The 24,905-nt window shown below is 39.6% G+C and overlaps 1 protein-coding gene and 1 long non-coding RNA gene across 4 annotated transcripts in view; one reads left to right on the top strand and one right to left on the bottom strand.

The window, feature by feature from the left end:
• The window catches only part of LOC128407901 (uncharacterized), a 101,317-nt gene extending 86,607 nt beyond the window's left edge, over positions 1-14,710 (top strand). The window contains exon 3 of the long non-coding RNA XR_008328930.1: positions 11,771-14,710. This is a non-coding gene — a long non-coding RNA (uncharacterized LOC128407901). The remainder of the gene's footprint in view (positions 1-11,770) is intronic.
• Positions 14,711-14,724: 14 nt separating this feature from the next.
• The window catches only part of SPOCK1 (SPARC (osteonectin), cwcv and kazal like domains proteoglycan 1), a 396,815-nt gene continuing 386,634 nt past the window's right edge, over positions 14,725-24,905 (bottom strand). For 2 of the 3 annotated variants that reach the window (XM_053376868.1, XM_053376870.1), the window contains exons 8-11: positions 22,588-22,809; positions 19,680-19,742; positions 17,342-17,479; positions 14,725-15,006 (exon numbers count right to left, since the gene is read on the bottom strand). In XM_053376868.1, coding sequence (XP_053232843.1) covers positions 14,816-15,006; positions 17,342-17,479; positions 19,680-19,742; positions 22,588-22,809 — 614 coding nt within the window. In that variant the 3' untranslated portion in view covers positions 14,725-14,815. Of the gene's footprint in view, positions 15,007-15,257; positions 15,339-17,341; positions 17,480-19,679; positions 19,743-22,587; positions 22,810-24,905 lie in introns of all 3 variants that reach the window. The other variant, XM_053376869.1, reaches the window with a different exon arrangement.

Here is a 24,905-nt window from a genome sequence, read left to right as displayed (position 1 = left end):
CAATGTATTTTCAACTACAGACTCTGCAGATGAAACTTAAATTGACCAAATCAGATATCAATAGCTGGCAGGGAATTTTTTTTAATGCGTACATGTGCTGAGCAGTCAGAAGCAGGCTCTGTTTTAGATGCGTTGAGAACAGGATTTGAATGTTCAGTGTGCATTTTTCAGGTTTTTTTTTTTTGCCAAGAAACAGGGTAACAAATGCTAAAGCCCAATCAAACACTGAGTTTTACCTCTTAAAATGTTAACAAAATCAATAGCAGCAGCCACTCGGGTTGTATATGGTTGTGCCTGTCACAGAATTGGGAAAGAACCGTATATTTCTATCCTTCCTTTTGAATTTCCCAAGTCGTTCGAGACGGGCGAATGCAAAGAGCAGCTGATCACCTGTTTTCTCATTTTTTAAACATTTCCCCCCAATTTCCCTCTGAATAGCCAAGCAGTGTGATCTTCAAAGCCTTGCATTGGCTCAGGCTCTGTGGACATAAAAGGGGCTTGCACACAGAGAGGTTTTGAAGCATTCTTCAGCAATACCTAGAGGAGAAGCTTTGAGGCGAGGACAGATTTGAATCAGGAAATAGTGAGGAAAATGCTACTGGCTAGCCCTTTGAAGTGTTCCCCACCCTTTCTCTGAGAATTTCAATGGTTACTTTTTCATTCCCATCTGGAAAGCAATCAAAGTTGGCCATGAGAGACCAGAGCCTTATGTAAAGCTTAACAAATGGCTTCTCTGATGCCATGTACGACAGTCATTTTGAAGATTCTCCCTATTGTGCTTCATCAAGCTCCAGATCAGCTGCAGACACTGCACAGCCTTGGGATGAATGTTGCGGGGAAAGATCTATATAGAGAAATGCACACCATCTAAATAAATGTGTAAAAGCAGAGAACACGTGCCTTGAACCACTTGAAATGCGGAAATGAATGCAGCAGGGAAAGAAAGTCCTTCACATCCTGATCCTTGCAAATTACCAGGTTCTACACACCCCATGATATGGGGAAAGGAAATGATAGATTCTAAAAGTCAGATTGTTATTGTTACATGCAAGGCTAGGAAGCACTTCTGTCATCAGCCCACTTGAAACCCAGAGCTATGTAAAAAATGTGTGTATGCGAGAGAAGCTCATCATTTTTGTGTTCCTTTTGTAAAGAAAGCACTTTGTTATGAAACACAAAGATCCTCTTGGGTGTTCCTTATTGAGAATAACTAAACGAAGGAGCACACTTCATCTTAACTTTATCTGATCTGAAGAAATTCAAAGGCTTGGATAATTTTTCAGCCCTGTGAAACCTTATTGGGCTGTTACTTTGGTAACTTGAAATAAAGCTGAACTATAGAAGTATGGGTTAGTTTGTAAGCGAAGTCATAACGCAAGAAACTTACTTAGAAAGCATAACAGCATTGTCAAAGCAACCAGTGAAGGATGTTTTGCTTGTATAGGCTAAGGTCCATCTAGTCCAGGAATGGACAATGTGGTGTTTGACTCCAACTCCCATCAGCCCTAGCCGGCATGGTCAGGGAATGGGGACTGAAGTCAAACAGCAGAGGACCACCTCCCCCCATATGAACCAACTTGGACCATGTGAATAATAACCATTTGAGGCTTTTCTTCATGTGCCTCTTCCGTGAGAGGTCTGGAAGGCGGCAATATGAAAATGGGCCTTTTCTGTGGTGGTTCCCTGTTTGTGGGATGTTCTTTGCAGGGAGGCTCACCTGGCGCCTTTGTTGCCTATCTTTATGTGCTAGGCAAAAACATCCCTCTTCTCCCAGGCATTTAGCTAATTAAACAACCTATGGCCTTTTAAAAGTGGGGGGTGGGTATTGTTTTTATTTGTTACTATGTTATATATACTTTTGGTTTTATTTTGTAAACCATCCTGTGATCCTTGGATGAAGAGCTGAACTCTTTTGGCTGTCCCCAGCATCTACCATTCAGACATTGGTGGCTCCATTTAGTTATAATGGTTAAATCACCAATAGCCAGTGATATACCTTTTTCCTATAAATGATTTTTTTTTAAAAAACCCCAGCAATTTAAGTTAATGGTTATTGTCACATCTTGTGCTACTGAATTGCATTAGTTAATTGAACATGGTATTTTATACCCTCTTCATGTGAAGGCTACATGAGAAGTGACCACATGAGAAGGAGGCAGTGGGATGAGCACTTTAGCTCTGCCTTAGAGGTGGACAAATCTGTCGGTCTTGATTTTCCCAATTTTCTCATTTTTCCAACCGTAGATCGAGTTCGCCACATTCCCACAGCTGTTTGGGTTCTCTTTGGTAACTTGTCTTAATGACAAGAGTATTTTCATCTTCAATAGATTTTAAATAAATATTTTGTAAGCTGCTTTAAACTTTTGGAAGGGAAAACACACATATTTATAAAATAAATGAAATAAGACTGACAAGTTGACAGTAAGGTCAAGACTGAGATTCATTTTCATTGAGTGACCCTAAGTTGTAGTAGTTTAAGAGAAAATAAGAAATCTATTATTTTTACAGTTCTTAATTTTTTAAACTTCTGTTTATGTTCTCCCTTAATCTGTCAAAATTTAAAAAAACCAACCAACCAACCAAATGCTTTTCCTATACTTCAAGGGGAGATGTTCTGAACTCTTGAAGAGCCTGATGATGCTTTCTCTATCTTTTTCACCTGGAGATGGGTGGCAAATAGATTGTGGGACTTCGGCACTTTAGCATAATGCTGCATACCAAACCACAACCCTACTACACTAAAAGGAGTTAGATAAGGCAATGAAATTAATATGATCAGAGATTACTCTATTTCTGTTGCTTTAAAGTGTGGTGTGAATGTAGACAGTTTCCCCACTGATGTATCCTGCCAACATGTTTCATTCAGGGGCAAAAGGTTTCCTGCATATTTGTTTTGCTCTAAAAGCACCATGTCTTTGAATTCCATACTGAGCTCCAGAATGAATCATGCTGTCAAAATTCATGCAATAGGAACAAATTGTGTTCACCAAGAATGAATCTTAGTGATATAATTGATAAACTGACAATATGGGGAAATAATTGAAAAAGCTGGAAGGGAACTTAGAGGATAGATGAGGAAAATGGGAGAGTAATGAGCATTTGTAAATAAAACCCACAAACAATAAATTCAAATTACAGACTGACAAGCTGGAAATAATCAGTGCATTTTGTTAAGCTAAGGCATGCTGCTCCTTCAGGGAAACCCCAGCTTGGAAAAGTATTGGAAGAGCATTCAGGACGGGAATAAGAATGAGGGAACTTTCTTGTGGGCTTTTCTAAATGTCAGGCACGAGCCGGCAAGTGTCTGATTTAGCCCTTGGCGTCTCTCCTTAAATAACTTAGCTTGCATAATAAAAGCAAAGGTGCTGTCAGTTCCTTTTGCTTCTGTCAATGTCCAATCAATCAGTGCCGCTTTTTGCTAGTTTCTGCATGAAAAGTAGTTGGTAGAGAAAGAATTGATTGGCGCTTTGGCTAGTCTCTCTAATGCAGCTGCTTTAAGTGAACGAAGCCTCGGTCCTATATTTACTAACTTGAACTCAGTGAGACTTACATCTGAGTAGACATGTATATGAGTGCATTGCTAATTAGGCAAACTAGACCTTACACAATAGATGCATGTTACCATCTCCCAAAGAGTATTTTTTTCTTTTAACAAAAACATCTGTGGAAGGCGGCAAACATTAGTCAGCATGTAGCACAGAGGGCTTGTATTGATTCCATAGTAGTTTTTGCCCAGTATGTAATTAGTGGTATGGTGGTATGGACAACCAGTATAGACTGCTCATTTGATGCTGGCTTTTGTGTGCATAACTAACCTCAATATTTCCATCACTTTTCATGACAAAGGATGGCATTCAACTAATGAGTTCTCCCCCTCCTGGTGCGCCCCTGTGCCCCCCAAGATTGGGGTGAGGACAACTGCTGGAAGAGAATGGCAGGGAAGAAGGGGGGATCGCTCTGTCTGGCAACCCCAAATTCTTGCCCTGACAGAATAATTTGCCTTAGTGTAACATTTAATTCCCCCTAAAGGCTCTGTGCCTGTAACAAAATGCACTATATGTATTTGAAAGAACCTTTATCTAATCCCTAATTAGGTTCTCACAATTGTTGTGGTTTGGGCTTCTCCATTGGAATCATTCTAGAATGTGAGCGTAGCAAATCTCTTTAGTACAGTATAACAAACATTTTGAACAGCTTTGACAAGTTTTTGCTTTGGGGAGCAGTTTGGATGCTCTTACAGTTTGGCAATTTACATATATTTGACATGTAATTTTGTTACTAACAGCTGAAAAACAGCTAAGAACAAAACTGAAGGTGAGTTTATGACTAAGTTTTATCAATGAAGCTCACAAGAAGGTAATATTTATTTTACATTTTGTGCTTATAATACATCCCAGTGTGATGAAATCAAGGTAATAGTGCCCTGAAAGAAACGAGGAGTGACTATAGCAGAGGTCATCAATGTGGTGACCTCCAGATATTTTGGGCTACGAATCCCAGCATCCTTGACCATTGGCCATGCTGAGTGGGGCTAATAGGAGTTGTAGTTCAAAACATATGGAAGGCACCATGTTGGGATGAATGTGTTAGGTCTGCCTCCATCATTGTTTAGTTCAGTCTCCAAATCACAGTGAAGAAAATTCTGAAGTTGGGAGCCTCCTGTACTTGTGAAAGCTCCCCACGTGCTTTAAAACTCTGGTTTTCCAGAACGATGAAAGAGGGGCAGAAGTAGTGCACTCCCCGAGTTGGAGGGCAACCGAAAGAATGGTGGAGTGGAATTAGGCACATGTCTCCACTTCCTTCGTCACGTATTTTGTTTGAGGCAAGTATAGAATTCTTGAAAAGGGCTTCAGTCTTTGTCTCTTACATAAACACACACAAGGGACCCATGAAACGGTCTGCCGAATAGCCTGTTACCTACCTGCGACTGCCACCACTGCTATCAACACTACTAGCCAGGCCACTGTAGCTCTTCATTACTTGCCGGAATTTATGTTTCTAGCACTGCTGTGCCAACCTAAGATCTGTGGGTAGCAAGCCAGGCTTCTCTGAGGAGGTGCAGAATCAAGTGGGGCTTTTGCTGCAGAGCTGGCCTGACCTGCAATAAATCCTGTCTTTCCCATTGCTGTGCCCACCACAGATCTAAACTGCTTAGTGCTGAGACTTGTTTTTTCAATTTTATAAAATGATTTCAAATATTCAAACAAACTAACAGCCAGCAAAATAAATAGTCAGTTATATTTTGTAATTACTAATAGGAGGTAAATATGTTTTACCTATTTTTCCTCTGTACATGTAGGTGAGCATGCATGTAAAACCCATTGACAACTGGATAGTTTTTGGTCAGACTGGGGCCTTCACAGAGCAATTGTTCTGTTTCTGTACTTTTCTGTGTCAAAACTGTTCTGTATTTCCCTGTATTACCTTTTGTCCATGGACTTTGCAAAAAGTGAGGCTGTTGAAAATGTTGCTTGCAGAGCACAGAGGATATCTAAATTGTTCGTTGTTAAAAAACAAAACAAAAACCTTCCATCATTGTGCTTTAAGTTCAAAATTTCATTTAAGGTTTTCTTTTTAATCCTACGTTGCTCCCCAAATTCTTCAGAACTCTGCAGGCAGTGTTTTAGATAGCTTCACATTGTAAGACCTCTTAGAAACCTGTAAAGGAGGCTTGTAACAACTTGCAACAGGGAAAAAGCTGCCATGTGAAAGATGTCAGCAAGCTTTAAATTTTTTAGCCAAGAATGCACACCACTCTGGAGGATTGGGAGAACCCTCATAGTGGTTGGCAATTGCTTTCTAGGGTTATAGACATACACTTTCCCAACTTTACTTGGATATGCCAAGGGAATTGAACCTGTGAGCTTTTGCATGCAAATCACGCACTTGAGCTAGAGCCCTTTCCTCCTGCTTTGAATAACATGCCTTTTATCAATCAAGGTGGGTGGGTTTTACCCACTAGCAATTAATTTCCAGGTGAGAGGAATTGGCTTTCTCCAGCACAGATCGCGAAGTCATTCTGTGCAGTTCATGTGCATTGCAGCACCCACACCCAGAAACAAATTGCTTACTTTAGTTATACTATTTTCATTATAAGCTGGTAATGCAGCATAGGTTTTCCCTTGCAATGCTAATCTTCCTAGTGGGGGATTCTTAAAGTGTTTTTTTTAAAAGGCATTAACTTCAGTCCAGCTAAAGAAAGTCTTATGTATAAGCTAGAGGGATGTGAAAACTATCAGCCCTATTTGTGGGTAGAGAAGCTGCCAGAACAGTCATTATACACAGTACTGAGCTTGATAAAGTAATGGTTTGACTCAGTATAAGGGAGTTCCCCCAGTCTGTTTCACCAGAGCTACATGCATGGAGCAGTTCTAGTGATGTTGGTATGCATAGTTAAATAAAGGCCAATGTAGATATGTTCAATTTCACAAAGTGCCAACAAATTGTAGCAGAGGTAGTAACAGGGTCTCCATCTGTCTTCCAGGTTAAGCGAGGCATGGATTGCTATAACTTGGAGGGTAGTTTGGTCCAGATCTTGCCTATCTTTACTTCATACCACTACATTAGAGCATATTTTTCACTCTAGACAAAGTGGTGAATGCTACTTCATTATATTCCAGAAATTTAACAAAACAGAAGTCAGACAATGGGGACTCGCAGACAAATTAAAATTTATTGAGACAGACAAAAATGCAACTACTTAGTACTACAATTCAGCATTTACAATTAACCAAGGAAATCAGCAACATGTTCACATTCCATTTAAATCTTCATGGGGGAAAAAGCATTCATAATTTACTATGCTACTCTAATTAACCATGATATTGTACATTCCATCTACAGTAGGGACATAAAACTTAAACACTTAATATCTGGATCTCTCCTTACAACGCTACACATTAAACAGTAACGGACATCAGCAGCATTGAGAAAAGTATAAAAAGACCAAATACCACCTACTGTAGAAAGGGCTCTTTGATGTGTATTAACAGTACAAAGCAGTCTGTGCAATAAAAGAAAACTGAATGGCAGAAAGAAGAGTCTGCAGTGAAAGCCATCAAATTTCTATGGAAAAAAAGAGAATCTAATACTGGGAGTTCTGGTGGTCTGTTGCAAATAATGACCCTAGATTTAGTGGACACAATCCAGCCAAATTTAATGAGTTCCCATTGATTTTAGTGGGAGAAAATTAACCACATGCTTAACACTGCCATTAACTAACATCAGTGTGACTTGAACGTCTTAACTTTGGCTGGCTGGTGTTCTATGTCATTTGCTAACTGGAGAAAATGGTATGAAATTTCTAATATTGAAGTATTGACTAGCAGATTGTGTTGCTGCTTATATGACTGTTGCATGTGAAGTACTGTTACATATAAACACATAGGCAACAATTCAACACAGAGGCGAAGGTTTGATCCTACGTACGTTCACTTGGAAGTCCTACTAAATCAATGCAACATATTCTAGTGTGCATAGAATTGTCCCTTAGCTATATTTTAACTCCACTGAAATCAATGGGTTTATCTCACCTACTTCTGTGCTGGATTGCAGACACAATGTAGTTTTAAATCAGGTGTGAAAGAATTCAAAGCACAATGGAGGCTAGAAGTGAACAGATGTTACCTTTTGTGAAGTCTGTAAAAAGAACACACTGAAGCACAATACAAAAACCTAACAAGGCTCCAAAATACATATTTTTTTGTAAAGTATCATGAAAAGAATAGGATGCATCCCTCAAAGCTTACTTCCTTGAAAGTCATTTAAATACAGGGAATGAGTGGCTTGAAGACTGCAGAGTAACCTTGTTCTTTTTGGTGCTGGAGGGTTTTTTTTCCATTGCTCATAACTTTTTGGAAGGTCGGTAATTTGAAGGAAATGCAGTATTTTAGCTTCCAATGGAACCAGAAATTTAAGTCAAGCTGTAGGCAAGTTAAAAGCTTTAGATTGTCATAAGGGAGAAATAGAATAGGTAATTCTGCTGTGGGATATAAGAGCCAGTGGCTCTACTGTATACTGCATTAAAGGCCTTACTTCTTTAACATTTTAATGATCTGGAGTATCACTTTTTTTTCTTGAGGCATGCTGTGAAATGGGGTGGGGAGAAAGCAATAAGAACTCTGAAATATGAATATAATGATACTTGCATTAACCATGTTGACTTTTGTATTAATTATGAACAAATATGGTGGCCAAGAATTTGACAAAGATTCTGATTACCAGTGTTGTTAATATTCTGGTTTACGGGTTTATAAAATAATTCCATTGGATTATCAAGATTTGTTTTCAAATCAACCTTTTTATTCTATAGGCATTTCCAGAAAACCAACAGGCGTAATTATGGCGAGGGTTGTTTGTTTTCTTAAATAGCAAGATCAACCCCGCGATATCATGGTCCATGGGAGGCATCAGAGCTTCTTCTCTGAGAGAGGGAGAACTGATGTTGGATGCACTCTCCCTGCCATTGCAGAAACCTCCGTGGTACTTGCTCCACTAATGTTACTGATCCGTAGGGCTGAAAAGGGTGTGTGCTAGAGGTGAATTGGAGCTGTGCTGGGGGCAAATTAAGGGAATTTATGATCTGAAGAATACATAGATTTCCAAGAAGCCTGACATGCCCCTGAATCATGGATAGTCACAAGACCTGTCCCTTTTCAGTGAGCTGTGAAGAATTGAAAATGATACAGCATGTATTCAAATAAGTACTCAAGTCATTTTTTAATCCTTGAAAAGATACTGGATTGACTCCAACAGATGTTCACTTGCACAACAGGATTTCAACTTTTGCTCCTCCCACTCCATAGTCACCTGTTGTTATTATTATTATTATTTATTAAATTTGTATTCTGCCCTGTAGATCTCAGGGAGGTTCACAGCATAAAATCATACACACCTCCCATCTCCCTTTGGAGTAGATTTTGGGGGAACATGGGTGTGGGAGGAGAGAAAGGGGAAGTCTTGCTGTCTGAACAGGGCACTGCTCCCACAACATTGAATTACACTGTTGTGATTAATGTATGCTGAATTGCAGACTGGATGCTTTGTTGAGCTAACAAAGTAAGTTTATTGCATGGTGATTGACTGAAAAACAACAACACTATTTTGAGTTGTAGTTTGTGAAAATGGTCAAAACCATCCACCCTAACATAAAGAATGAAGATGCTGTTCCAAATGGCGTTTCTGATATGTAGAAATATGCAACCATTTGCTTGGCATTGATTTTAGGAATCTTTTTCAATAAGCACTTGAGCTTTTTCACTTAGGCTGAGAGCTTTGCACAACGTAACTTATCAGATGAAGGCAAATATCATGCAACAGTATATAGCATGAGCTGACTATGGCCACATTCTGTAATCAAATGCACATACTGAATGCCACTGATTTAGATGAAGTAAATCTCTGCTCTGATCCATAATGTATTAGATTATGTTACATTTTGTTTCTTATGACCCTTCTCACTGGTGGAATAGTAAACCCTTTGAATTCACATTTTATATTACTAATATTGAGAAGTGGAAATGCATACTTCACCAGAAGTAGTAAGGATGAACCACGGCATGTATTCCACAGTTCAAGCACCAGTTGGTAGTGATATGGCATGCCTAATTCATGTTCCCAAATAATGTTAAGATGAAAGCCACGTCTGCACTTGAGTTTTTAACATTTTATTTTTGGTTCAGCAGTGCAAGCTACTGAACTGGGGAAGTATTAAGGAGGCTGGGGTTGCCAAACTGAAAGTGAACACCCCCCCATGTTAACCACCTTTTCTACTTTCCTTTATACTAGATTCCTGCATTACTTTAAAACAGTGTCTAATAAAAATGTATATTGGAAAACAATATTCCCCCAGCCTCTGAGCTCAAATAGATATGCTGTGCCTTGTTTTCTGTTCAGATAAACGTCAAGAACATCTTGAAGTAACATTAAGGTTATTCTTGTTTGGATAGGAGAGCATAGCCCTTCATAAATGTGCATAGCTATTTAATTTTACTGCTTTTGTTGTGAGGGAACTGGTGAATCTGATGAGCTTGGGAAATATATATATATGCTGGGTGGAATTCCCATCATTCCCAACCATTGGCCATGCTGGCTGGGACTGATGGGAGATGGAGTCCAGCAACAGCTGGGGGGGGGGGCTACATTGGCTACTTCTGTGCTTCACAGTGTCTTGCAAATTTGGCATTGGATTTTCGGTGTGCTTTTTACTTTCTCATGCACCATCATTATGTATACATGCAATGACATCCAAAAAGGTGGAAGCTGGATTCTATGCATGGGTCACCTTTGCTGGCTGCAATATATACTCTGACTAGAATTAAAAGGATAAAGTCAGTTGATACGAAAATTCCTGCAGTCTTTGCAGTTTAGTATGTGAAGCTGCCACTAAGATTAGTATGTAGCTTACTGATCTTTAAAAAAATGATTTAAATGAAACAGAGATGGAAAGCTGCACTTTCCGAGACAAATCCACAGTAAGGCTGGGTCCAGACTGTTGTTGATTGAGCCTACTGCTGCCGCATACCACTGTATCAAAATTATATATACTATTGTATAAAATAACCTATTGTATGTTCTTGTTATATGGCATAGCAGATATTAATCATTATATTTTATCTGGTAGAGTTTAAAGCCATTAGAAGTTATAAACAAAGTAATTTTCACAGAGGTGAGGACAGGAGGCCTATTAATGTCTTGGTCAGCCAATATTGTAGGTACATTTATTATTTCTCCCCCAGAAAATGTAATGAGAAATGAATTACAGCATTTATCCTGTGTCTTGATAGAGAACTCAAGAGAACCTGTCGTGACTTTGGATTGTGTTAGTTCTGCACTGTTGCAGAATGGAACAAAAAAGCTTCTGAGACTTGCTTGGTCAAATTTCATGTAGCTTCGCCATCTTTTCCTAGTTCCTGAATCTTACATGGGCAATGGGGAAGACAAATGGTTCAACTGCAACTTTTCATTGCACCTGAAGGCACCACTTCATCCTGCTTCTCTGGCATGGCTCTAGTATTTTTCTAAGGGCTTTACTACAAAGGATTCATTTTTCCTTCAAATGCTATTGAGAATCTGACAAAATTGTAGGCGTGGCTCCAATTGCTGCTGCTTCAGGTTTTCCACCTTTAGTTACAATAATAAATGGTATTTTTGTACCTCACCCTTTTCTGATTTTAATATTTTTCTCTCCAGAAATCAAATAGCAAGAATTTTAGAGAATGATTATAGTCTGCAGACAAAACTGAGTTTAATTTGTCTTTAAGAGCTAACTCTCATGGAGATCATTGAATCTAAGGACATTGCCTGTTTTCACTTTTGTTAATGAATTCTATACCGATATGTATGAAGTAATCTATATTATTATGGGTTTGCTTGGGAGTGGGGAATTGCTGGGAAAGAATTTGAAATGGTTCTTAAAAGAAAAAACAACCAAAAACTTTGTGTTGGTTAATTTTTATACATGCAAACCCCATATAAACAAAAGTCATAGTGTTTAAGACAGTGAGCCCAGCAATTAAGCATTGGTGCTAAATAAGCAACATCAGAGGAGGCAGGGATTATGGGGTTTTGTGTGTGTTTATGTGTAATGAGATTATTTACATCATTAACACCACAACTGACTTTAAGATTTAATCTGCAGGGTTGTTGGTTTTTACTCACATAAATAAAATGTCCCTGCTCCAGAAATTAAATGTCCCCTGTATCCTGTTGAAATCAGTAGAATAGGTTAGGTATGGTATGGCTAATTTGTCTTTTTTATTGATTTCAATAGGACTTGGCTATGATTTGGAGCTGAAGAAGGCAGATCAGTTGGGAAAGACTCATGTGAGTGGCCTCACCCACGTGGTTTCAATCTTCACCCCACCCCCAGCAATGATGGACTTCACCAGAAAGCAGCTGCATTCACACTGCTCTGCGTGCATAGCAAGAACAAAGGCTAAATGGAAACTTGATCGTAAGTATATAAAAGATAATAGCACTTCTCTGCAACCACAGTGAATTTGACTTCTGCAGGTTTTATTAATTTAAGTAGGTAAGCAGTATGGTGAAAATAATAGCTATGTTGCAGCTTCTAATTGGACGGTATTAAAGTAGGTGACTTTTATTGTATACTAGTCCAGCCAGTGTTCAAATACAGCTTAATAGTGCACCCCAGAAAACCCATATTCTTAAAACATTTAGTGGTTAACATCACTTTTATTTGGAAGAAAGCCCCATTAATCTCATGTAACTTACTTTCAAGTGTGAGCTCTGGATAACAATGCCATTAGGTGATACTCTGAGGTGCTTTGTGAACATGGTTAACTCACAGGAGTGGAGTGGTCATATACCGGCAGCTGCTCCCTACCCCTTAATGTATTGTAGCTGGCCTATTAAGGATAGCTACATGGCTTTACTTGGAGACGGGCAAAGTTGAGGAAGAGCAGGGCATCCACAGCTTCCTTGCATGACAGCCTATGTCCTTTTACAATAGCAAGGAATGGACAGCGCATTCCTCAATAAGGATTGGGATAGAGGTCAACTGGCAATTAGGGCAGAGCCCAATGGCTTCATTCACCAGGCATTGGATCCTACTTTAAGCACAACAGCACAGGACACAATTTGCATCACTATGGCTAAAGAAGACAGAAAGGCCAAAGCAATTGTGTGGATTTTCTTCAGTGGAACTGCAGGGTTTTTAAGTGTGTATGATGTACATTTATGGATTGTAGCAGTGGCACCTTTAAAAGTCAAAGGACAACCAGCTTAATTACTGGAATCCATTGAGCTCAGGATTTCAGGCTAAGGCTGTATATCTGGGAGGTAACTTCTCAGCTGGATATTATCATAATTTCACAAAGCCAGTAAATTTAGGATGCACTTGTTGGGAATATTAAAACAAACTGAATTGTAATGTTAACATCATGACATTTGGCATTACCATTTGAAGGGTTCATTAACAAACCAGACCTTGTGTTAAAATGAATTGTTAAAAAACAGCAACCCCAGACTTCGTCACACCAGAAGCAAAAGGCATAAACAAACGAGAGTATCACACATAGCAAACAATAGTCTGAGGATAGATGCCATTGTGCAGCCGCCTGAAAACTGTATAGAAATTCACACTAAAAAATTAGCACTTTCTCACAGAAATATAAGCTTTCTTTAAAGTGTACAGGCCATGTTCAGTTCTGGTATAACAGCACTATAATTGCCCTGATCAACAAAAGTGGTATGGTCCTTAGTGTTTGCAGAATTTAAGACCTATCTGGCATTTATTTCCTTCCATTTAATGAGAAAAAGATGGGGCTTGTTACAAATCCATCTTTTCCCTCCCAACCAATCATAGATGCTCATCATGTTTTGTCCTTGCGTGGACAGCTAACATAATAAAAGGTCTGCAATGGCAAATTCATTTCCCCACACTGAATGGCAATGGGGAACAATGAGATGCTGCTATAGAGATACAACTATGTGGAATATTTTAATCACATTCTCCTCTGGTTCATATGTGTAAGTATTACATGTCATATTAACCAGAAGTGATATTAACCAGAAACGCAACTGCCTAAAGATGTTTTCTTTTTTAAAACAGAGCAAATAAATATCAACAATTTAAAATAAAGGGAAGACAGCTTATTACTGCTGATGGTTAGTGCCTCTGACAGCTTCAGCACTTCCAAATGAGGATTCATTTAGAGTAAATGAAGAAAAAGCGTTTTCAGCAAAACCAGTGGTATGCTATCCAGGAAGCAGAGGCAGCTTGCATAGCATTAGTGCAAACTTGATCAAAGCAAAATCCAAGACTTGCAAGCCTGCAAAAACGATTCTAAAGAAATGCATTTGCAAAGCATTCCTTTTCCATATGTTTTGAAAGGCCATTCCAGGCTTGTTTCCTTTGCTAAAAGTTGTGTGCATATACTATACAAATCATCAAGATCATGATTCTTAACTTAAAGTGAACTAATTTTGATTAAACAGTCATCTGAGATCTTATCCTGCACTCCTGGTGCGGGGGAGAACTTTCATTGAGTTCTGCTAAAATAAGACAGTGGTTCTGCCAACCATGTTAAAGAAAAACGAGGAGGAACTAAAATGAAATTATTTCTGACTTAAAGCCAGTGGGTGATCAAATCAGAATGTTAAGGCGATTTTGATATTTTCAAACAAGTTCCAGATGGCAAGACAGAAACCCCCCCAACCCTACCTGCTTTTAACATTAAAGTAGCAAAACCACAGTAGTAGCAACAAATGGCACAATTAAAAAAGATCAAGTAATTGAAAACTTTAGTTCTGGTAACATCAGAAGAGCCCAGTGCTTGGATGTGCTGACCCTCTTGCTATGTTCCATATTCCATTTTTATAAAAGACGCATGTGAGCAGATTAAGCTATGACAGTCACCATGTCAGTAAAATAGAACAATGCTTACAATTATGCCAAAAAAATAGCTAGTCAGGTGGGAAAGCTGTCTTCCAAATTAAACACAGTGTACTAAATTAAATTGAGTGGAGAGATAATTGCTTCCATCCAGCAGTTTGCTGGCTACAAGAGCTCCAATGCACATGAGTGTGCCAAGTCCCACATGTGCAAGGAGCTCCCACATGTGAAAGGTCTTCCCAGTTCACTTCAATGTCAGGTTCAGCTCTGCATGCTCATCTCCATTGTGCTTGTGGAGTTACGCCCAGCAGTAAAGTGAAAGGGAAGCTCAATTGTAAGGGATACCTGTGTGCATATTGGAATGCTCCATATGCAATGCCTGATGTTTCAGTTACCATTGCAGAGATACGAAATGACTTGTGATATTGTGCAAAACATGAGTCCTCAGAGATATGGGAACTACCATATATAGCCAATTTCATCCTCCTTGTCGTCATCTTCATCTTCATCATCATCATTAGCTGCTCTTACATGGATCTTCTGTTTCCCTTCTTGGTCCTTTTTTGCTGCTTCATGTTCCTCTTCCAGATCATCCAATAATATCACTGATCCACCACTACCGAAATCCCCTGAGGTTTCTTGCTCCTCTTCTGCAACCGGGAAGAATTCACAGTTATACTTTAAGCCCAATTTTCTATCAAAACATGTCAATGTTCTCATTATTTAAACTATTTAATTCATCCCTCCCCCCTAACATGTCTGCTTTTTAAAAATAAAATAAATAAGTAAATAGTAAAACATTTTTACACAGTAAAGTGCTCAGAGTAATATACAGTCTTCTACTACACCCACAAAACCACACGTTTTCAGGAGGAAGCAATAGCTGAAGACAGAACCTTACATCTCTAAATTGTTGGTTCAAATCCATTCCAGGTCAATGGTGACTGAAAGACACCACCATCTGATGAGTGTTCGAAGAGATCTGAAATGAGTTGGTGGTCTCAGTAAATTGCGTACCTCATAAAAACCTCACCACAAACATCACCAAGTGGTATCTTTGTTTCTGTCCTGATATTGTCCAGAAAAAGTTGGAATGTAAATTGGCCTAGAAAATCTCATAGTGCCCGGTGTGGTCCTGCCAGCTGAGACAAATAAGGGGTTACATTTGGAAAGGTCCATTTCTATTGCCTCAAAATAACCAGGCTGATTTGCTTGTCACTTTACTTGTTCATTTAACTCGGTGTTTTGATTTTTTTGTTTGTTTACCTTTATTGGTATAAGTTTAAACAATAAAATCATACAAAGTCATCCAAATGCATTAATAATCCAAACACATACAATACAATATATAAAAGGCTTGGTGTTGCTAATAGTTGACAATAAATGTTCTTTCTGGGTAGCGATTAGGTGGCAAATTTTCACGTGCAATGTTGTCTTAAGTCGTAATAAGGCTATTGAAACTGACACCTTGCTATTCTGATGTCATTATATACTCATGTGAGTCTACTAGATTACTGTTTTTTCAAATTTGGTAGATCCTTGGCATTCAAACAATGGGATCCTTGGCACCACTGCCGATTTCCTCCCGCATTGTGAACCTGTAGAGGTATGCTGAATGTGCTATGGGGCACATGAGCAACTATTCAGGTCTGGTCCTGTGCTGTGCCCCTTTGAAATGTGCTATGCCTCAGTAATGAGCCCCATAATTCTTTGAAGTACAAAGGAGTCTCATGGCAGATACACATATATCCCTTCTCTTGTAGACAATTGGATGTGTAAAGGGTTCTCAAAAGGGAGTTAGAATGCTACTACCTTTCTTTTCTATAGCATTTTTGGGAAGGAAGAGCATACCACTAGAATTATTTTCAGTACTTGAATTCTGAAGATGAAATGTCACACCTGAAACTTTTATTTATAGGAACTTCAGGGCTTCAAATAAGACTATAGCTATCAAAATTAGGGTTATCAAAACTGGATGAATCTGCCCATTTCCACTCCACATCAATTCCACGTTTCCATTAATTCTATTTTATCCTGCTTCTGCATTTGTCTGTAGGGTTGCTGTTGTTGTTTTTAAATTGTACAAAAATCCATATTCATATTTAAATATGTATATTATCTCAATGTACACATTTCTAAAGAAACTTACCTAAAAATATGCATTATAAAAATCCATTTGGGTTGTTTTGAGCTGAGAACGGCATTGCAAAATTCAGAGAACTGCAAAATCTGAAGTCTTATTACATTATGACCTGTGTATTAGTTCTCCTGGAGGTACAAATTCGGTCAGTTCACTTAGAAATGCAGACCAAATGTAATTCTCCTCCATCCCTACATGTTTGTAGCACTTGGCTTTTCAAAGTTCCAAAAAGACATTTTTCTTATGCCAAGGTGTTTCATTATAAACTCATTTTCTCCACTAGAAGAGCTGTATAAAGAGCTGTAGCGATTGCCATATATGGCACACATTTATATTATGTGTACATGTGCTCCTTGTGGGGTAATTTCAGCAGCAATTGTTTGTTCAGATTAAACCTCCATGGGAAAAATGCAATCTATATCACAGATAAGTCTTTCTTTCAAAAGGCAGCCCTGATGAACAGGACTCCTTAATTTTGTGCTTTCTGTTGCAGGGAGCAACATGTTGATTTTTAAATTTTGGATTTTTAAATGATCAGCCTGCAATAACTTCCTAACCAGCATATTTTTTTTAGCAGTACAAACTACTGCAGTTTGTAAGCTGGTGAGAAAAAAAACATCAAATGCTTTTGCCAATTTCGTATTGTCACATTTATTCAGGAAGAGAGCTTACTTGTATGAGCACATTTGTATTATAAATATGAAGGCCTGAAGATTCTTGTCATGACGGCTAATAGGTTTCTCTTTTTGCCATTCTGTAGACTCATAGTCAGGCTTGCAGCAGCAGGCAAGGGCTCTCACAACACTCATTCTTATTTTATCTGAGAAAAGCATGCCATTACTCACCACAGCTAACGGTCCCTTGCTTCCTTGAGCCAGCTATCTCATTTCCATACTTATCAACACACCAACATTGCCCAGTACTTCCATGACACTGAGTTGCTTTGTAATATCCTTCCTCATTGCACCGTGGAATGAAAGTTCCTAGGGATAGCAAATGGTGCCCTTGTCAATAATACAAATACTTGTAGAGCTAAGCAGGAAGATAAACTTGCATTTGTCTGGCCCTGACGTTCAAGGAGGGCTTTCTTTGACTGTTTGCACAGCAGGTTGAAATGGTCAGGCATACTGTTTCTCGCTCTCCCTCCCCCCGCCCACCAGTTCTTTTGTCAGTAAGGTTCTCCACACAAATAGCATTTAGAAGAGATTGTGAGGGTGCAAAAGGGCTGCAATTCAAATTGTTACCTTGAAATAAAGAAAAACAACAACAAAGTGCCTTCATTTTATAAGAAGTGCAGTGACAACAACTGGTTCTGTTTATCATTGTGGCTCTCTGTTCCTCTCTCACGAAAGCTGATATTTCTGCCATCAGCTTCAACGGATTCAGTGCAAATGTACTTGCATAAATTTAAAACAAACCACGTCTACTTGAAGATCAGTTAGAAGAATATTGAGCATGGGTTTTATATAGCAGTTTCCATCATCTACTGTTTGCTTCTGTTACAGGCACAGAAGAGCAGACTTTTACTGGGTCTGGCTATATCTGAGAAAATACCTAGCACCTTTGTTAGAGATACTACTTGATTTACTACTCAAAATAAATAAAAGGCTTCCTTCACCAGTACTGTAGATCAATGCATCTCTGCAATGTGCACACATAACATCAAAAGGGCTATTTTACTCCATTTCACATGGATGAGGCGTTATGTACGCTGGCATTAACGGCCATTGGCCCACCTTTCTGAGGAGTTGGCTGTGGTGATTTAAAGGGGCCTTGTCTGATTTTGCAGGTGTTGACCTGTACTGTGGAAGGAATAGGTTTAAGGAATGTGGAAGAGCTACATCCTCAGGTCAGGATGGCCCAAGGGAAGGGGATGAGTATCTTAGCAAAAATTATTTCCTCCTCATTGTTATCTTCCTCATGGTAGTGTGAGGGCCCCAGGTGCTGGAGTCATGACAGCTATAACTGCAGTTCATTTAGGTATCACATCATGCATGCATTAGTTACTCGTCTACCAATTTGTTGCAAATGACCATTAAGAAATTTTGCCCTTGGGCTATATGGATTAGTAAATTTGATCTCATGAATAATGGGAATGCCTCATGGGCTTAATGTAGCTTCTTAGTAACAGCAATGGAATACCTTTCTACACTATTTTCATTGTTAAGTTCTGTTTTGTGAGAGGAATACTTTCAGATAAGGAAGCAGGAACATATATGGCACCAACTCAGTCCTTAAAGGAGTCCATTGAGCTATGTAGTACAAGGGTAAACGGGTTGTTCTTAGGAGCACAACGGAATAAAAGCAAAACCTACCTTCTGTCCACAGATCAGGGTTATTACTACCTCCAAATGTGTCCTGGGGGAGGGGAGTACTTGAAAATAATATTCTTGAAGGGAGGGGGAACTTGCCCTGCCACGCTGTGTTCCCTTCACCTTCAATAAGAATCCCCAGGCAAATTATATTTGTGCAGATACTTCAAGGCATTAAAAAGTACAAATGCTGCCTCTCCGCACATATCCTGTGTGTCATAATAATTTTTTTCCCTTTTCTACTTGCATGGTTTTCAATTTATGCATGCATTTCAGTATTGCTGCTTTAGAATGATGTTTGTATTAATTTCACTGTGCATTATTGGAAGTATTATTTGATTTCAATTATGAATTATTTAATGTGGAAGGGAAATGCTCTGAAATTCACAGATTTAAGCCCATAGTGTGTCCAAAGCGTATTATACACCTACAGTTTAACAGATGGATTATTCAACTTCCCAATGGCATTATGTGCTCAACATACCAAAATTACCTTAATATGTGTATCATTACAGCACATTTAAAAGTGCAATTTATACTTTAGGGGAGGGGAATATCCAATAAGCCTATTTCTTACTTTGGATTTGTCAAACAATAAAGAAATAAATCTACACTCAATCTATGTGCTGTGTCAATTTAATGGCACTGATTTGAGATTTCAGTAGAAAGACAGTCTCTGTTCTGCATAATGTTACCTAGTATGCCAAGTCATGGAACACATTTAGCACATGCTGATGTTCTGTTATTTATATGAGTTCCTGAAGTGGCACAAGCACACAGTTGGGACCCTATTACAGCATGTAACGTCACAGTAATAACAGAAGCTTTAATTAGCAGCTTAAATGAGTGAGTGGCAAGTAACTGAACTTACCCATCAGGCTCTTCCCCTTGCCCAGCTTTTGAATTCTGTTCATCTCATTCTGGCAAGGGAGACCTAAAACAAAATACATGAGAGTAGTTTCCAGATGGTAAGGGACAGATTCTCTAATGATTAGCTTTGCAATTGACAGGCAGTGGTAGTCTATTGCACACCTGGGAATGAATGAACCACATATGCTTGTACTGTACTGCAGAACAAATGTATGCCATTAGCTTTACTAATTAAAAAAATCACAACATGCTTTGCTTAAAAAGTGTGTTTGGGGGCCATTTTGGTTGTTAAGACAGTTTTTCCTTTCCTTCACCAGCGTGATCCAAAGCTAGGATGCTAATTTATTGCTTGCTAAAAGACTAATTTTCACATTATAAGCAATAACATAAGCAATAAGCTAATACCGATAGAACAAATTTTGAGATTGAAAACCATGATCTAGATTTCCTAGGGCACACATGGGGCACTCTGCTCCTCAGCCAATGGAACAAGGAGGCCAGCATGCGAAAGGAACCTTCCAGGCATTTTTTAGCCACCGAGTAGGAGGCCATGAACCTAATCTAGACTCCTTGGCCTATATATGGAAAAGAGGACACAGAGACTTTGGCGTGTTTAAATGGATGCTACGTACATGACGCTACCAACTTCTACTCCACACCCGCAAGGGATGGAATAGCAGGAAGACCGAGACCTTGCTACGCTGTGTGTAAAATGTATACTGGATATAACAATGGAAGATCACTATTCCTCTCAACAGGTCCAAAGATGGATATGGAGGAGGCATGAGAGTGCCTGAAAGAGTGCATTTAAAAATACAAGAAGTTCGCAGTCTTCACCTAAAATCATGTACTTGCATGATTTTAATGGGAGTTAAGCCCACTTAATTGAATAGCTTCTGTTAAAGACAATCATGGTCTGCTATTGTAAGTAATAGAGGAGGAAGGAAGCTTGGGTCTAAGGAAGATGTTTAAAGGAAGCGACAACAAAAATTGTGGACAAAGAATAATAAAATGGGAAAGATAAGAATGACAAGGGGAGAGAATTACATGGAAAAAGCAAACTAAAGGATGCCAGGATTAGAAAGAAATTTATTCTAAAAGGAAAACTAAAATGTTGGGAAAGAAAAGAAGAATGAACAAATTACAGTGGTGCCTCGCAAGACGAAATTAATTCGTTCCGCAAGTTTTTTCTTCTTGCGAGTTTTTTGTCTTGCGAAGCACGGTTTCCCATAGGAATGCATTGAAAATCAATCAATGCGTTCCTATGGAAACCGCCTTCAGACCAGGTCCGGGGACAGTCTGTCCCCCGACCTCTTCTGAAGGCTGGGGGGGGGACAAGGGCTTTTCTTCCCACCGCCAGCCTTGCTTCACCCGGCAAGCTCCGGGGACAGGAGGGCTTTCCTCCCGACTGCCAGCATTTTAAAAGCCCCCAGGACAGCGGAGACTTCTCCGCTGTCCCGGGGAGATTTTAAAAAGCTGGCGGGCGGCAGCGAAGCATTGTCCCGGGAAGGCAGGCGGAGGGAGCAAAGACTTTTGCCCCCCGCCGGCCTTCAGAAGAGGTCCAGGACCTCTTCTGAAGGCCGGCGGAGATTTCCCTATGGGCTTTCTTCTTGCGAAGCAAGCCCATAGGGAAATTCGTTTTGCGAAGCACCTCCAAAACGGAAAACTCTTTCGTCTTGCGAGTTTTTCGTTTTGCAAGGCGTTCGTCTTGCGAGGCACCACTGTATAAGAGAAAAGAGAGGAACATAAAAAGAGAAGCAAGAAAAACGAGGAACCTAAGAGGAAAGTAAATGTTGAAGAACTTGTCTTTCTAGGCAGTGAGGACTATCTGGGTGATATTGCTAAAAATAACTTTGTGTACAGATGCGTTTTTCTCTTTTCTTTGTACAGTTTCTGTTTAATTCCATTTTTTTAATGAGATAATGAGAGCAAGGGGAGAGTGACTGATGGTATTGTTTTGTTATGTTTTGGGAGGGAAGAAATGGGAAGGGCAATCCTTTTGCAGAAGCCATAGCAAAGTACATAATAGTAAATTAATCATAGAATAATGACTAACCCTTCAGTCATCCACTTGGAGAAGAGCCATTTCCAAGTCACAGGTGGCTAAAGCCCACCTGCTCCTGGGCCCACTGCTGATGGGATACAGCTGGCCTAGAAGGTAGTGGCGGAGCATCATGCTCCGGCACCGGGGGGCAGAGAGCAGGCGGGGGCGGGGCTGGCGCGCGTCCTGGGGGCCTGGCGCGCCACCCATAGGGGCCTGGTGCCCAGCGCGGGTGGAGGGGGCAGCCGTGATGGCACCCCACCGGGATCCGCCAGTGCTAGAAGGGTTTAAAGAAGATAAGGGAATGGTGGAAACGGGATCTGCTGCTAACCCACCTCCAATTTATCTTGAAAGGGCTGAGAGCACTGTAAACCATGGTAATGAAAGTATTTTGGATACATGGGAACTAACTGGTCTGGAGAAGCAGGGACTAAGGAAGTGGCAGTGGCCAAGTTCTGTTAATATGGGAGAAGAAACTTGCTTCCTGCTGTGTTCAGTAACCAGGTGCTAATCACTAGGTTCAACGTTTTAGGTGTCAGTGTCAATTTGATGCTAGGATTTTCACACCCAGGATTTTCTAGCCATCTAATGCTACTCAACTGAATGCCACTCAATACGTAACAAGTAAGTGGAGTGGTAATAATATCAGTGTTGTTTACCGTATGAAAATCAAGCATGTCTCCTCATTTAATCAATTTAAAACTATGCCAACTTTATTAGGAGTGAGGTATGTTGATGTGCCTTATACAAATCCTAATAATGCATTTGCCTTTTAATATTACATGGGAGCTAGTTTTCCTGTATAAATATTTTAGTATCAACATGCAATCACAAAGTCAATTTTCTAGTACAAAATTTAGTAACTTACCTCCAGGCTTCTGAAAGCAGTAGCACCATTCGTTGTTCGAAAGCTTTCCATCTTTGAAGGAGTCACAGGAGTTGAAGAGCGGTTTAATGCATGGCTCATATTTATCAAGATAAATGGCATTGATCTCTGAGTGATCGAGGAGAAGGTCATAGTTCATATCCAGTTTGTTGAACATCCAGCCCAACGAATCCTTGCAGATTGGTAATATGCTAGTGTCAAATCCTGTAAACGCAGGAGCAAACAACCTAGACTGAGCTAAAACATACAGATTTCTCTTGAAAACAAGAAGCCCTGCTAATTGACTCTGTTTTCAGTCTTGCAGATAACTGGGGCAAAATTGATTTCAGATTAACCTTTCCTTCTTGACTTGTAAGAAAATGGAACATGATGATTCCAATTCAGAACGAAGTGTGAATGAAATGGATGGGCTAAAAGACAGAAGGGTTAACCTTAGAGATGGATAATACTCTGAGTCATAGCCATTCATTATTGTTTCACAAATGTGAATGAAAAGGCAAGGTAAGTGGTTCACAGTTCATTGAAGCCTGTTTTCGTTCAGAATTCAATTTTGCCCTCTCTGTGCATTTGCACATTTATTTATTATCCTGCACATATTATCCTGCTTTTCAGCCAAAACCTAGTCCCAAAGCTACTCACAGCAATTATATTAATGTACAATGCAAAGCGCTGCACATGTGCGGGGCAGAGGGAATATATAACAAGGTCTGGGAGCACCCTCCCCCCTTAAAGAGAAGCAGCATTGTAATGACTTGGGAGTAGACATTTGCTTCATTCTCAAATTTCCTAGAATCAGAGAACAGAAAACATCACGAAAGATACCCATTTTTCTCCACTAAATTTCTTAATAGTCTCCTCTCGCATTCCTTAAAATGATAAAATTCTTTCTGTAAATGTTTCTTCTCTACACTCTTCTGAATGCTGCATTCTGCATGTTAACAACTAGCTCTCCAAACCCATTTTGATGGCAGCGATTAGCAGGCCTGCATGTATTTTATGGCAAAGCTTTTTTTTTTTTTTTTAAAAAAAACTGCTTGCAGCTTCTGATTCAGGAAAACAATTACAGGACTTTCTCCTTCTTCAAGAATCCTGGCATCTCTGCTTGTAATCCTGGAAACGCACCTCCAACTCATAGTGTGAAGCAGCTTTTTTATTTGGATGCCCCACTCACACCTCATCTTGCTATAGCTTCTCCCAGAGTTAAGCAAGACACATAATTTGTCAAAGATTTGTTTGCAATGCTCAGAAAGTCAAGTTTGTATACCCAGTGTTTTCTATCTATTTCCCCTTCTGACACATATTTTTTAGCACCTATCTCTGGTTTGATGGTGACAAATAGTACATTGGTTACCACATATTACAACCAATCCGCTGAAGAACTTGTCTTCTCTTTTTGAACAGCTGTCATTTCCTGATGGTGCATAAAAGGAAGCTTTCCCCATTATATGAGCTTCTTCATAACTGCGGGGGGTGGGAGGGTGGCATGGAAACTTCTTAAACTGAACTGTCATGAAAGCCTAGAATATAACTGAAGTCTATCTGCTATTTTAAGTGGAGGATCAGAAAGGCATCACACTGGAATAAAGCTCTTTAGGTGTAACTCTGATGGAGGGTTCTCTGTGACACTGAAGAATCATCAGAGGTGTTCAGGTAATATAAACATTAATGCTATTTTATTACACGCTACTTCAAAAAGATAAACCGATGTCCCTCCAAGCTAAAGACAACTGAGACTGGGGCCTGAGAGCAAGTGTCTGAGATTTCCAGAACCTTGCTTTGTAGAGATGGGCTAGGGGCTTTTCTTTCACATATTTTAGATCATTGCCATAATTACTATTGTTATTCATTATTCATTTCCTTGGTTGACTCTGAGTTCCCAGAGTGAAATTAAGTACTTATGATCCTGGTGATCACAAATTATTATGATGTATGATACTTTAATTTCGGAAGAAACTGAGAAGTGTTGAATGGAGGCTAAGTGATCACGGTCTCCTCTTACACTAGTACAGGGTACAATTGATACATGAGGAATGAGGCTTCATAGAATCATATGAATTGTAGAGTTGGAAGGGATCCCAAGGGTAATCAAGTCCAACTCCCTGCAGTGCAGGAATCTCATCCATGACAGATGGCCATCTAAGCTGTGCTTAAAAACCTTCAAGGGGGTTGGGTTGCACTGTTGAACAGCTCTTACCACCAGAAAGTTCTTCCAGATGTTTAGTCAGAATCTCTTGTAACTTGAAGCCATTGGCTGGCGTCTTACCCTCCGGAGCAAGAGAAAACAAGCTTGCTCTATCTTC

Source organism: Podarcis raffonei, chromosome 2 (genome assembly GCF_027172205.1).
Source record: "Podarcis raffonei isolate rPodRaf1 chromosome 2, rPodRaf1.pri, whole genome shotgun sequence".
Classification (NCBI taxonomy): domain Eukaryota; kingdom Metazoa; phylum Chordata; class Lepidosauria; order Squamata; family Lacertidae; genus Podarcis; species Podarcis raffonei.
Note: the sequence above shows the minus strand (reverse complement) of the source record. Positions and strands in the feature narration are given on the sequence as shown.